At 53.5% G+C, this 13,721-nt stretch overlaps 1 protein-coding gene across 2 annotated transcripts; it reads right to left on the reverse strand.

Moving 5' to 3' along the window:
• Positions 1-4,012: 4,012 nt before the first annotated feature.
• On the reverse strand, positions 4,013-12,453 carry VPS18 (VPS18 core subunit of CORVET and HOPS complexes). 2 transcript variants are annotated; one of them, XM_015064914.3, is made up of 5 exons: positions 12,033-12,453; positions 10,866-11,007; positions 8,413-8,504; positions 6,371-8,241; positions 4,013-5,341 (listed from the first exon to the last, which is right to left on the reverse strand). In XM_015064914.3, exons 1-5 carry the CDS (start codon positions 12,121-12,123, stop codon positions 4,616-4,618), a joined length of 2,922 nt encoding a protein of 973 aa, XP_014920400.1. In that variant the 5' UTR covers positions 12,124-12,453; the 3' UTR covers positions 4,013-4,615. The 2 variants fall into 2 exon arrangements, with proteins under 2 accessions (XP_014920400.1, XP_026922769.1); XM_027066968.2 differs by lacking the exon at positions 12,033-12,453 and adding an exon at positions 9,872-10,774 and having other exon boundaries at positions 10,866-11,000.
• Positions 12,454-13,721: the final 1,268 nt, after the last annotated feature.

A 13,721-nucleotide genomic window follows, 5' to 3' on the forward strand; every position in this document is an offset into this window, starting at 1 on the left:
TGTAAAATCAGGAGGTGGGATTGGCACCTCAAGGGTTTTCAAACTAGGTTCCTCAGCATCCTGGCATCCCATAGAGATTGGGGTGGGTGGGGGGGAAAGGACAGTAAATAGAGGTGTGGGCTTCCCAGCCCAGCTTCTACCAGGGAAACATAGCATATCAATTTCAGGACATCCATGAAGACTTTTATTTGAACAGGAGCATCTGAGGTCTCTGCAGCTCTCACCTTCCAGGAGGCATGGTCTAGGTCGTCCAGGTCCTCAGCTGGCGGGAAGCCAGAGGATCTGGTAAGGGAAGTAGGGTAGACCATGTCTGGGCTTCTAGCCCTGTGGGAGGAAGCAGGTTGAAGTCAGAGCTGTGAGATCAGGGAGAGGAGGTGAGTTGCAGGGATACACAGCACCTGCCTCCACACCTGGGAAACACAAACACACTTTTGGCCAAGGCAGACTGGGAGCCAAGAGCAGCACCCATTTTCCCGGGGCCACAGACCAATGCCCCTTTCTCTTCTTCTGCTGGGCCTGCCTGGGCTTGTTCTCAGTGGACACCTGTTGCTGGTCACCAACCTAGGGCCACCCTAACCTCCCGGTGACCTCATGGTTCCTGACTACTCAGCTCAAGAGCTATTTCAAGGCGAAAGCTGAGAAAAGGTAAAGCAGCTCAAGGAGAGGAAAGCACCCAATCAGAGGGCATTCATCGAGAAGCACTGATCCCCTTAAGAGAAGAACCCTACTTTGTGCCCCCTTTATCGGCCTTCTGAGACCAAAGTTTGCCCCTCTGCCTCAGTTTCCCTTTTGGAAACTGGGCATAAGAATGGTGTCTGTCTCCTGGTGGCATCAGCAGGTACAGCTCCCTGAATATCATCATCTCTGTACTCCAGGTGGGGGAGAAAGCTGAGGGCTCTGGCTGCCCACTAAATAGAACCGCCTCACATCCTCCATCTATCCCACTGCCCACCCCAGGACTGCCTCTGACCACCATTCACCCTCAACCTGCTGCGGGGCCCAGCCTCACTCCACATAATCAAAGCTGCCAGCAGGGTCCTTTGTGGTGCTGCTCCCGTGTGGCACTGCCTAGGGGCCCCACCATGGGGCAACAGATGGACCTATGGTCTCTACAGAACAATGGTGGGGGAGGGGCTCTGGCATCGCCTGCCCCAAACAGGAAGCACTGCATGAGCTTCAAAGAACTGGCAGGGCCAAGGGGCTGAGTGGCTGGAGCCAGTGCCAGGACTGGCGGCTGCCTAAAGAGATGCCTGCCAGCCTCAGGATGCCCAGCCTGCGGTGGGGGTGGGGCTGCAGTGGCAAGGGCAGCTGGGTCTTGGACAGAGGATGCCTTGCACCCTCCTGGCAGTAGCCTCTGCCCTAGGAGCATGTTGAGAGAAGGGGGCTCCAAGCTAGGCTGTTTCCCGGCTCTGCTGCCACTCACCAGCAGGGCTGCAGGTTCTTTCCCAGGCCACAGTGGCTCTGGCCCTCCAGCAAGCAACCATGAGGGGCAGGGCTGGCACCAAGCCTGCCGCCCACTCCCTGCCTCCTGCTCCCAGCTGCTCTGCTTGGAGCCTTTTCCTCTCCACTTCCTGTTCACACAGGGGGGGGGCGGGAAGTGGAGGGAGGAAGCTGGGGGGAGGCGTGTAGGGGGGACCCATTGAATAAAAGGAATTAACCGTTTCCCTCCTCTGACCTCTGGGAATTTCCGCCTGTGAAAGTGTCTCGAAGAATCTGCAGAGCTGGGGGAGTGGGAAGGAGGTATGCCCCTCTTGGCCCCCTCCCCCTCCCCTGGTGGTGGTGGGGCCAGATAACTCCCTCTAGGCCCCCTAACCTTTTGTTTCCCTGGCGCCAGGGGGGCAGCGCCAAGGGCAGCTTGCAGTCTGGTGGCCTCCAAGCCCCCTCCCATCCAACGGGGTTGATGAGGGCCCAGCCTGCAACCTGAGCCCTGGGGTGGGAGAAGGGGGAATTCAAGACTTGGTGGTCCTGGGGGAATAAGCTCACACCCATGCTGGCCAGGCCTGGAGCCCTGTGCCCTCCCTTCCAGGCTGGTGCTCTTGGCCAGTCTGCACTGGGGACAGGAGAAGGGAGGGCTGTCTGGTGGGAAAGCCAGGCCTCAGACGCTAGGCTGTCACACCCTCCGACAGCCACTCCCCATGGAGCTGTGGAAAGGAGCTGGTGGTTTCAGGAAGCCAGTCGACAGCGCCCCCTCGTGCCAGCTGACGACTTGGCCAGGCAGCCCCCCAGGGCCCTCTCAAGGGCGGGCCTCAGGAAGCACCTGCTCCCCAGGACCAGTGACCGCCCTGAGTCTCCCCCAGGTGGCTTCCTTGTTTACAGGCCTCCTGCCCTGATCTCAGCGTCACTGCTGTGGCCACTCCTCCTATTTCCAGTGACAGCTCCAGGAGCAGCTCATTCATCTTGGCCCCTGCCCACGCAGCTGCTCCCCCACTCCACCCCCTTCTGGCCCTCCCCAGGCTTAGGGCCAAGGCCCTGAGGGCCTCCTCTCTCCCCTCCATTCCAGGCCTTGCTTGGTTTCCAGGGATCTAAGGGCTGTAGCTTCCCGTTGCCCTGACTCAACGGAACCCCATTCTGTCAGTGCCAGGGAAGCCTGTGGCCTTTTTTTTCCAGGAAAGAGGAAGCAGCCTAGGACCAGATGGGCAGGCTCAGAAGACAGAAGGGGGCAGGGGCATCCCAGGCTGTCTTAGCCAAGTCCACTGGGAAGAGGGAGCAATAGGGCAGTGTTTGTTTAACTAACATGTATTAGGCACCCATTATGTGCAGAGACAGAAGACCCAAGCTGTTCTAAGTAAGCAAGTGACCATGCAAGTGGCAGGTCAAAATTTAGACCTAATATTCACTGACAGTGGGAAATGGTAGGCCACATGGGGAAAGGAAGGGAGCAATAGCCTCCAAATCTTCGAACAGAGGGAACAGGATTAGGATGCTCTCTGCCCACCCAGGGATTACCAACCCCTCCCTATTTGCTCCCTCTTGCTTTTGGGAGAAGACGGAGTCTGAGACTCATCAAAGACGGACAGCTTCTAGCCTGTCCGTTGGCAGAGGCCATGAGGAGACAGGGTTGTTCTAGTGGTTGGGGGGACTTGGCAGGGCAAGACTCCACCAGGACTGCAGGAGATAAAAGTCTTGGAAAGGGTTAGGCGGCAGGAGAGAGAAAAGCATGTAGTCACCAGCCAGGTGGCTTGACCCCAGCCTGATTCCAGGAAGACACACTTGTTATTTTGTTTCAGTCTGAGCAGCTGATGGACCACACCTATAGAGCTGAACAGTGGACTGTGAACCCCAGTCCACAGGGCAAAGGGTGCTCGCTGATGTCACGGGAAGGCCCTGATCCAGACTCCTTAGGGTAGCCACAACTAAAAGTGTATGTAGTCCAGAGGGGAAGGGTGGGTCACAGAAGTTAGATGAGGAAAAAAATCTATCTGCCAAATGCCATGGATGGTGGCAGGGGCAGTCCCACCTCCACACTGGATCTGAACATCATGGTCAAATACCAGACAGTGGGAGGGCAGTATCAAAGCTGGCAGAAGCCGGGAATGCAAGGATCCAGGTTGGCAAAGAGAAGAGCAAGCAAAATCTCACATGTATAAGGGCTAGTGAAGGGAGGAAGAATGAGGGCTTAGATTCACGGTGAGGCAGTGCAGATTCCCAGAACATAGTAGAAAGGAACAGACTGAGGAAGCACTAGTGGAGAAAGGGACAAGAAATTAGTGCCTCAGCTGCCCGTGTGAAGGATTCTATGGGGAGCAGTACCACCTGCTGGCCAAAGGGAAGAACAGTGCTTGGTCTGAGGATGGTGGGCCACCATTCCCAGTTGGAGCCTGGAGAGGGAGAGGATGGAGCAGAGGGACAAGGAAGCAAACAGACAGAAAATATGTCAAAATCAGTCACATCACCAGGTGAAGAAGCGAGGTCCAAGGCTGGAAAGTGTTCAGGGTCCCAGCAGCATCCCTGTGGCATCCTATGCCCCTGGAGATCACTCACGTGCCACTGAGGCATCAACAAAGCCATCAACTCCAGGACCACCAGCGCAGCGCAGGCAGTTTAATGTTCCCCACTCCATCATCATCTCCCACTGTCCTCCATGAGGCCCTGTCCCCCAGGGCACGCCCACACACCAGAGCCCTAGAAAGTGTACACAAGACACGCCCACCACCAGCACCACCTTTCCCCACCCTCCATGCCCAGGACTTGGAGGGGCTGCCTTTTCTCTCTGGGACCTAGGGACAGACACAGGAGAGGCCTTCCTCTGAAGGGGAAGAGCCACGCAGTGAAAAGGGAGGATGGTACTCTCGCTCTAGAAGGTGAACAGGATGTCTGTGGGGAGTAAAAAGGAAAACAGGACCGTTAGAGGGGAGAGGGTGATGGGGTCAGAATTCTGACTTCTCCAGGCTAAGGCCCCCTGTTGGGAGGCAGGCAGATGGCCTGGCATAACAGTGGCCCTGAGGCCGCTCTGAAGAACTGGATAGCGGCAGATGATACCTCTCGGTGACAGCTATAATTCCACTCTTCCCAACAATGGGGCAAGTCTCCAGATGACGGAGCGCGGACCAGGGTGTAGCCTTCCCAAGAAGGGGCACGTGCCCCCGACGGCCTGCCCACCCAGCACAACATCCTCCTACAGCCAACTGAGGTGCTCCTCCTCATAGCGCTGGGGGTCGATGAAGGGCCGGTCAATAGAGCGGATCATCAGCTCCCCACAGTACACACACTCAGCGGCCACCAGTTCATCTAGGTCAGCCTTGAGCTGTTCCCGACTGGGCCCCCCAGCGGCAGCCCCACCCTCGGCCTCCTTTGCGCGGGCAGAGCCCTTGGTAGGGGCTGGAGCAGCCCCCAACTTTCGCTGCAGCTCCTCGAGCCGGGCCTGCTTGTAGGCCGGCAGGCCAGGCCGCACGGCCTGCAGCAAGCAGTCAGCGTGGAACATGTGGCCACAGAGGAAAAGGTAAAAAGGGCGGTTGAGCAGGGGGAAGTCGCAGGTAGCGCATTTGTCCTGGGGCTCCACTGTGCCGTAGCGGCCCCGCAGCTCCTGCAGATCTCGCCGGATGCGCTGGGCGCTGGCTGTGGCCTCTTCCATCTCCCGCTGCAGCTCCTGGATGTGGTGGTTGTAGGCCTTGAGCGAGCTGCAGATCGCCTCCTTGAAGTGGTCGATGGTGACGAAGTCAGGAAAGAAGGGCAGCACGTCCTCAATCTTGAGCAAGGGGCAGCTGGCCAGGCAGGCCATGGCCGTCTGCACATCTTCCTCCTCCTGCACTACGTGTCGTGCAATCTTCAGCCACAGTTTCTTGCGCAGTTCCTCGTCTTCCTCAGGCAAGTCAGCACACTGTTTGGCTAGGTCCACATCCACCTGTGGGGAGACCACGAGTGTTAAGGTCAAGCCCCCTGCCCTCTACGATACAGATTACGGGAGAGACAGGTGCCCTGGGAGAAGCTGGGCCCGAGGAGAGGCCCCAAGGCAGGATTCCCAGCATTCTGGGAGCAAGCAAGGTGAGGGCTTCTGGAGGCCGGGACAGAAACCTGTCTCAATAATGGGTATGTCCCTGTCACAGCTTTGTAAAAGCTAATTACGACAGTTGGGGCTTTGATTTTAGCAAATTTAAAAATCACCCTGGAGTATATTCAAAATACAGATTTTTGGGGGGCACCCGGGTGGCTCAGTCAGTGAAGCGTCCGACTCTTGATCTCGGCTCAGGTCATGATCTCACAGTACGTGGGATTGAGCCCCGTGTCGGGCTTTGAGCTGACATCACGGAACCTGCTTGGGATTCTCTTTCTCCCTCTCTGCTCCTCCCCTGCTCACTCTCGCTCTCTCTCAAAATAAAGAAATGATCTTAAAAAAAAAATTTTTTTTAAATACAAATTTTTTGGGTCTCACCTCAGACTTTCTGATTCAGTAAGTCCTGGGTTCAGACCCGGGAATTTGTATTTTAAATAGCACTTCGTGTGATCCTAAGGCAAGTGATGACTCAGGATTGAGAAGTGTAACTCGGCACCTTCCCCTTCTGCAGTCGTGGCTGTAACGCAATAGCTAGCATGAATGTAGAACTTACTGTAGAGGAGGCACTGTTGCGAGTGCTTTTCATACACACTACTTTAATCAACTCTAGGAGCTAAGTACCATTACCATTTGTGGCCGAATCCTCTGAGGCAAAAACAGGGTCAGAAATCAGCCTGAGGTCACACAGCTTACTAAGTGGCAGAACCAGACTTCAAACCCTGACCTTAGAGTCCACATTCTTAACCTCTACACTAAAGTACCTCTCTGCAAGAAATGCCAGCACCCTCTAGCCACAGCCCCCCACTCCAAACCCTCAGCATCTGAAGCAACTGCTCTCCAGGTCCTTCTACTGGATGGGGTCAAAACGCATTGGCTCACCTGCAGGGCCAGGTCCACAGCCTCCTCATACAGTTCTAGGACCTTGTAGACATGGACACAAGCACGGTGGTGGCCGTGCTCAGCACAGAGCCGCAGCGCATACTTGAGGTCATAATGCACACGGTGCGGGCTGGCCCCGGCCTGCTCGAGGTAGGCCAGCAGTGAGGCGGGCTGGCCTCGGGCATACAGCGACAGCAGGTAGTTATGAATGGCCTGCTCAGTCTCGCCCAGCTCATTCACGCAGAACTCCATGTAGCGGATGGCCTGGCTCACCTGCTGGGCCTCGCCACCCTGGCTATAATTCACCAGGGCAGGAATGAGCTGCCGGGCATCTAGCCGGCTGCCCAGCTCGATCCAAGCATCCACCAGCTGGCGGGGGATGTGGCGAATGAGGATCGGTGAGAACTTATAGAAAAGCTGAGGGTCACGGTGGCGAGCAAGCACGGCCAGGGCTTCCTCGTAGGCCTCGTGCTGGCAGTGGTATGCCACCACTCGCTCATAGTCCTGCATGATCACGGCAAAGTACACCATGTGTTCTGTGTCTCCATGGCTGGCAAGCAGTTCATGGATGGAGGCCCGGCTGGCAAAGAGCCACTCCTTGTGGCGGGGGCTGCTGAGGAAGGCCCGGAAGCGCTCCCGTGTTTCCCGGTAGAAGTTCAGGGCCTCAGGATCACCCTGCAGAGCCCCAAGCCGGCTCAAGTAAAGCTCCGTCAGCCAGGTGGTAAGCAGTGTGGCCTGGGTACGCTCGGCTGGCTTCAAACTGGCCAATTTTCGCTGCAGGAACTCGGCCAGAGCCTCCTCCTGTCGGGCCTCCAAGAACTTGAGGGCAATCTCCTCAAAGTAGCTCTGGGTCAGGGCGTAGCAGCGGGCACTCTCCAGGTAACGACGCTGGCGAAAGCAGTAATCAGCTTCCCGGGCCAGGACTGTGTCCAGGCAGTCAGGCCGCTCTCGACAATACTCTTTGGCCAGGTCAAAGCGGTTCATGTCCAGGTAGGTGCGCCACACATCCCGGGCCTCCCGCTGCACATGGTAGCGGAAGACGGCCCGCTCAGTGTAGGCCCACAGGTGGCCCGTGGAGGAGTCCTTCACCATGTGCTTCAGCGGCCCAAACTTCTCTAGGAAGTGATCCCGCAGCACCACCTGCCCTGTCAGCGTGCACACTGCCTCCACCCGGTCCGCCAACAGCAGCAGGAAGTGGAACTGGGTCAAGACGACAGCCAGAGGTGGGCTGGCCCCAGGACCTACCCCCTCTGGGTACTCCCAGACTCGCTCCTCACTCAGCAGGGAATCGGGGCGCCCACAGTCCAATGCTCCATACAACACGCCATCCCCCATCATCCAGGCGAAGGCCCGAGGTGCAGAGCGCAACTTGGGGGTATAGAACGCCAACTCACTGTAGCCCAGACTGCTGGGGAACTCACGGAATGGGGGTGGGTGGTCAGCGTAGGCAGCGAAGAGTCCTGAGAAGCCCTGGGCTTCAGTCCCCTCTGCTGCTCGACCTATGAACTGGAAGAGGCGCTGCCGAGTTGTGGCGATAACAAAGCCGCGCCCATCGGGACCCCGCTCAGCCTCAAGGGAGCATACAGGCGCTGGACCCCCTTCTTCATTTAGTACGTACAATGGACGGAAGTAAAGATCTGGGGCAGGACCGAAAAGTCCACCCTCGCTGGCTGAGAGCTCTGCTTCGAAGATCTGGCCTTGGGCAGTGCCAACCAGGATGGGGCCTGTGCTGCTCTCGGTGCCCAGTGCCTTGTTCCAGCCCACACTCTCCACCAGCTGTCCTTTCCAGCGTGCCAGTGGCCGTACCTTCTGTCCATTACGGTTCACATAGAGGACCTCAGTGCTGCTCAGAGCAATCAGCAGGTGACAGCCTGGAGTGGGGAAGAGTATGGCACTCTACAGAATGCTGCCATTCCCACCCTCAGCCTCCTCCTTATCCCCACCACTCTCAGATCCCATCCACCCAGGCAATGACTTACCCTCCGCTCAACCAGTCTCCCCGCCCCCCGCCCCACCAATCTCAGACCTCCACCACCAGTTACCAGTGTGGTCCAGAAACATCTTGTGAACTCTGGCATCATCCTTGCGTCCCAGCTCCACATGGTTGGGTTCGTTGGCCTTGCCCAAGTCAATGCTGTCAGGACAAGAGTCACAGCATCACTCCAGAGAAGGGCAGATCCTTTTTTGGAATCACAGACCTCTTTATAATCTGATGAAAGCCACAGGCTCTCTTCCCTGAAATCTATACACACATATAAAATTCTGCACACAATCTCAAGGGAACTCTGAAATACACACAGGATCCTACTTAAGAACCTTCAGCTCTGAGGGGTGCCTGGGTGGCTCAGTCGGTTGAACGTCCGACTTCGCTCAGGTCACGATCTCACGGTCCGTGAGTTCGAGCCCCGCATCAGGCTCTGTGCTGACAGCTCAGAGCCTGGAGCCTGCTTCCGGTTCTGTGTCTCCCTCTCTCTCTGGCCCTCCCCCCGTTCATGCTCTCTCTGTCTCAAAAATAAATAAATGTTAAAAAAAAAAAAATTAAAAAAAAAAAAAAAAAAAGAACCTTCAGCTCTGAGAATTCCCCTACCTCATTTTGAGAAGTCACTAAATAGAAGCCTTTTCCCTCTGCTCAGAAGATCTACAGTGCATCTGGGAAGACAATGCAGGGGTATCCCAGATTGCTGGGGTGAAAAAAGAACAAATACTAGCTAATGGTTACTGAGTACTTTCTATATACCAAGCACCACACCAAGACCTTAACCAAGTATATCTCAATCTTCACAATAACCCTGAGGGGTGCTCCTGTTTAAATTATACTTCCCTTATTAAAACCATTTTCAAATTATATACCCATTTTTAACTAAAGAATCAAAGCAAAGATGTATAAAGAGTTAACAGTTTTCTTCTTAAACCCATCACTCTCCATAGACAAAACTGATTTTAAGGTCTTTCTCCATCCTTACAACATAAACTTGTTTTGTCACTGTCTTCATATTTTTACAAAAATCACTTCATGTTGTGTACATACGTGTGTATACATATAAATTTTTAACTTGCTTTTCTCACTTAATGATATTTCATGAACATTCCACAGTATCAACAGATACAGCTCTAATTCATTGTTTCAATAACTGCATAATTTTCCCCTTCATGGCTCAACCATAATTTTATCATCATTTTCCTGTTGATGGGCATTCAGTTTGGGTCCAGTTTTTCCGACCATAAATAACTCTGCCATCAACATCCTTGTATCCATACCCTTGCAAAGTGGTACTTTTCTTTCTAAGATTACGTATTCTCCAAAGTGGGATTGTTGGGTCCAACTTATAGACATTTTAAACTTTAACAGGCATTTCCAGAACACTTTTCCAAAAGACAGTGGCAAGTTATACTCTCACCAGCGGCGTGTGAGAGTCCATTTCTGTGTGTCTTCACCAGCACAATCTATTACTATTTTTAATTTTTGTCAATCTGATAGGTTAAAAAAAAACGGCACCTTACCTTTATTTCCCAAAGGTTGAAAATATTTTTAGATGTTTACTGGCAATGTAGAGTTCCTCTTCTGTAAACTGCTTGTTTATATTCTTTGCCCTCCCCTTTCTACTTAAGTGTCTTTTTCTTATTAATTTGTAAGGGCTTTTTAAAGAATAGGGATGGAAATCCTTAGTCATATGTGGAAACACATCATTTTCCCACCATCTTTGGTCATGACCAGATTCAAATGCTTTTTTTCTTTATTATTATTTTGAGTAATCCCCACACCCAATGTGGGGCTCAAACTCACGATTCCAAGATCGAGAGTCACATGCTCTACCAACTGAGCCAGCCAAGCACCCCTCAAAGGCTTTTTTGTTTTTATTTTGTCATTACTATGCAGTCAAATATACCTGTCCTTTCTAGCTTGAGTAAGAAGGTCTCCCTTCTGCCCAAGAACACAGACATTTATTAAATATTCTTTTGATATTCAGTTTGTTTTTCATATTTAAATAATTATCCCACCTAGAATTTATTTTTGTGATACAGAGCCTTAGCTGTTTTATTCCAGATGGTTATTCTAGATAAGCATTTTTTTCTGACACCCTTGTTATATAGTATTCCCACTTATGTATGTATGTATGTGTTTATTTCTAATTTTATTGAGATATATTATTTCCATTTATAGTGGATTTACTTCAGGACTCTAGATGGTTCCCCTGATCAATGTGACTAACTTGTGAGTTAGAACTATCTTTAACAGATGACGGGACACAGTTAGAGAGACTGGGTGACTTGTTCAACATTCCCCTGGCTGGTACATAGGAGAGCTGAGCTCTGATCCAGATCTACCTGATTTTAACTACTATACTACATTAGTTCTTTGGTAATGGATGTTTCCTGAAAATTCCAAATCTACTGTAGTTTCACCTGCCCAGAATGAAAGAAAGGCCCCAGTCAGTTAATAGTCCCCAAATACCACTAATCCACTCCCTACTAAGTCTTTCGAGCCCTCACTTACCGGAGCAGTGTATCCTTGCCCAGGCTCATGCAGAGCTGATTGCAGGAGACAACAAGACTGGTGATACGCTCAGAAGGGGTAAAGTCAATGCGCTGCTTTGTGAAGATGGGCACTTCCTTCTCTAGCTGGGCATTCACATACCCTACAGGAAAGGAGGGAATTAAAGGTGAGCTATGGAAGAGATGGAGGAAGAAAAAGGAGAGGCAACAAAAAAATTGTTTTCCTCTCCACCTTCCCAACATACTCCTACCCCAAGCCCTCAGTTAAAAGTTTGCTATCAACATATCAAGTAGTTTGCTAATCATCTCTACATGAGGGCTCTGGGCTCCTTCTGACAGCTGTGAGGGGTGGGTTCTTTGAACCCTTATAATGCTGTTGCACCCTCATGTACCCTTCTCAGTAGAAAGGGTTGGGCATTCTCCCTTATCAATCTCGGGCCTAGCAATCTCAGCTCAACTAAAGTAGTCTAGATCCACTCTCTCCCCTCCTCCCTACCCATGTAGTAATGCTCTGAGTGAGTCTCCAGAAGAATGAAGGCAGAGGAAGCCCTGGGGAACAGTCCCAATCAAGCTGTAGCTTCTTTCTCTAGCCTTTATTCTCATTTCTTTACCACTGCATACCTAGCACTTCAGACCCCTCTGCCAACTCTGTCCTACTTTCTACAAAAATTTCCCCTCAAGGCCAGCCTGCACCCAGATCTAGCAAAGCCTAAAATAACTTCATTTTTCCCTGTTCAGTGAAAAAGTTCCCTCTAGGACCAGCCCTCCTACCCCTACAACATTCCCCTTCCACCATTTTCTTTGCCCACTCTCTTCCTCCCACCTCCAGAAAGGGCCTGGTAGGCAAAGCACAGGCTCTGGCTGAAGCCTGGAGCCTATTCTCACTTCTCTCAACCGGGGCCCTGTAAGCAAGTCACTTCCTTATGTGGGTCCCACTTTCCTTGTAGAACCCGAGTGGCAGGGCCTAGATCACGAGACTGCTCTTGCTGTTCTTTTAAACTTCGACCATCCACCAGCTGGGGGCCAAGAGAGCCTGAGGAGAATCAGGGGCCTAGGTCTGGACTGTATGTCCAGGCGGTGAACCGGACCCTTGGAGCTACTCTCCCCGATCCTCCCCCACAGGTGCCAGGTGTGCGGATAGTGTGAGCGGCTCCCTCCCCTCCCTTACCCGAGTGGGGGATGCCCACGCTGGGGCAGCCGGGCTGCAAGACGGCTGAGCGGGACAGGGAGTCCTCGTATTCATCCAGGATGGACGCCATGGTGCCTCTGGGCCCTCCGTTCCGGGCCCAGGGATTCCAACAGCGCTCCCCCCAGGGATCCCCGTCGCCTTAGATTGGAAACTGCGTCTCCGCAGCCTCGACAAGTCTCTGACAGATCCTGCAATCCGCCGCCCCCTTCTCCTCTTTAAGATCCTGAGGATTTTCTCGCTCTTGCCTTGTAATGAGCGAGAAGACTTCGGAGCCCTCTCCCTTGAATCTGGTGCAGTCCTGCACCCCGCTCCCACCCCCAAAAGATCACTGGTTTCCTTTTGCAGACCCCAGAAGATCCCAACCTCGCCCCAGCGGCTCAGCTGACTCCCGCCCCCGGGACGCGCGCCTATAACGTAACTTCCGGGCTCTCAGAAACCCGCGTTTGCTCGCGTAGGAACTTATCCCGACCCGCCACTGGGAGGCGCAGCGAGGGCTGCCGGGGCCAAGGCGGGGCCAAGGCGGGGGGCGGGACAGGGACAGGGACCTGGCCCAGTCCACTCTTGAGGGAGGGAGCCGGAAGTGCTGTGGCAGCTTTCGGTTTGGGGCGGAGCCATAGACGCGTCACAGCTGCAGTCCAGCTAGGTGGTGAGCTGGCGCTGCTGAATACAGGCGCTCCCCTCCAGGACCCTGCTGCAGTTCTGAATTTTGACACAAGGAGGCAATCCCAGTGTTTTTAGGCCCTTCACCATCCGCGCAGCGCATTCCAGCCCCAGGCTCGGAGCCATTCCTCAGTTCCTTTTTTGCCCAGGCATTCCTCTCTCAGACGGTCTCAGCCTCCGTGTCCAGCTCTCACTCCGACCTCTCCAAACAGGCCGCTACCCTAGGCCCTCAGGAGAACCTCCCGTTCTTCAATCGAATCGCTCTCTTGATCCTACCTTCACAAGACATAGGCAAGCAGTCCTAGCCTCTCTTCTCCTACATTTAGGGGACCACCAGCTTTCAGGAAGTGACAGAGCTGGTGACCTGGCCGACGGATGCCAAGTGCTACCTAACCTGCCTCTAAGCGACTCCGTAAAGGCTCTTCGGTGTGGGGAGAGACAAAAGGGGCGGAAGAAAAGACCAAGCACAGCCAAGAGGTGCCGGACTGCTTCCATTCAGAATAGTGTTGAGCACTTACTTTGTGCTTAGACTTGGGCTAGGTGCTGGAGTCACAGAGATAAGTAGGATACCGTCCTTGAAGGTCATAAACCAGCAGGGGCAATGGACCAGTAAACAGATAATTAATGCTAGAAAAGCGATGGATGGATTTGTTCAGAAGCTCACTCATTCCACAAGTGAGCGTACACTCTCTGCCAGGCACTTTTCCAGGCTTTTGGGGGCACTACAGAGATCAAAATGGACAAAAAGTTTCAGCGCTCGTGAGGCTTACCCAGACACATGGCCACAACGCTGTGGGAGCACAGAGGAGCAAATACCTGCAACACCTGGCAAGAACGTGGGACAGGTGACCTTGAAGGCAGGTGGGGAGTCCAAAGCGACCGAACTTCGAGGCTAAGAGTGCGGCTCCAATTCAGTTTCCCTCTTCCACCCGCCTAGCCCATCCAGACGGATTCTGTTCCCTTCTGGGGCACAAGGACTGAATCTTGTTAAAGTGGAAGGCTATTGGC

This window comes from Acinonyx jubatus, chromosome B3 (assembly GCF_027475565.1).
Source record: "Acinonyx jubatus isolate Ajub_Pintada_27869175 chromosome B3, VMU_Ajub_asm_v1.0, whole genome shotgun sequence".
In the NCBI taxonomy this organism is placed as follows: Eukaryota; Metazoa; Chordata; class Mammalia; order Carnivora; family Felidae; genus Acinonyx; species Acinonyx jubatus.

Excerpts from the sequence above, each read along its gene's own strand:
- VPS18 (XM_015064914.3), bottom strand. The coding sequence starts at position 12,123 with ATGGCGTCCATCCTGGATGAATACGAGGACTCCCTGTCCCGCTCAGCC. Across the intron at positions 8,242-8,412 it reads GATGTTTCTGGACCACACTG|GCTGTCACCTGCTGATTGCT; the intron begins GTAACTGGTGGT and ends TCCCCACTCCAG. Across the intron at positions 5,342-6,370 it reads CTGTGGACCTGGCCCTGCAG|GTGGATGTGGACCTAGCCAA; the intron begins GTGAGCCAATGC and ends GTCTCCCCACAG.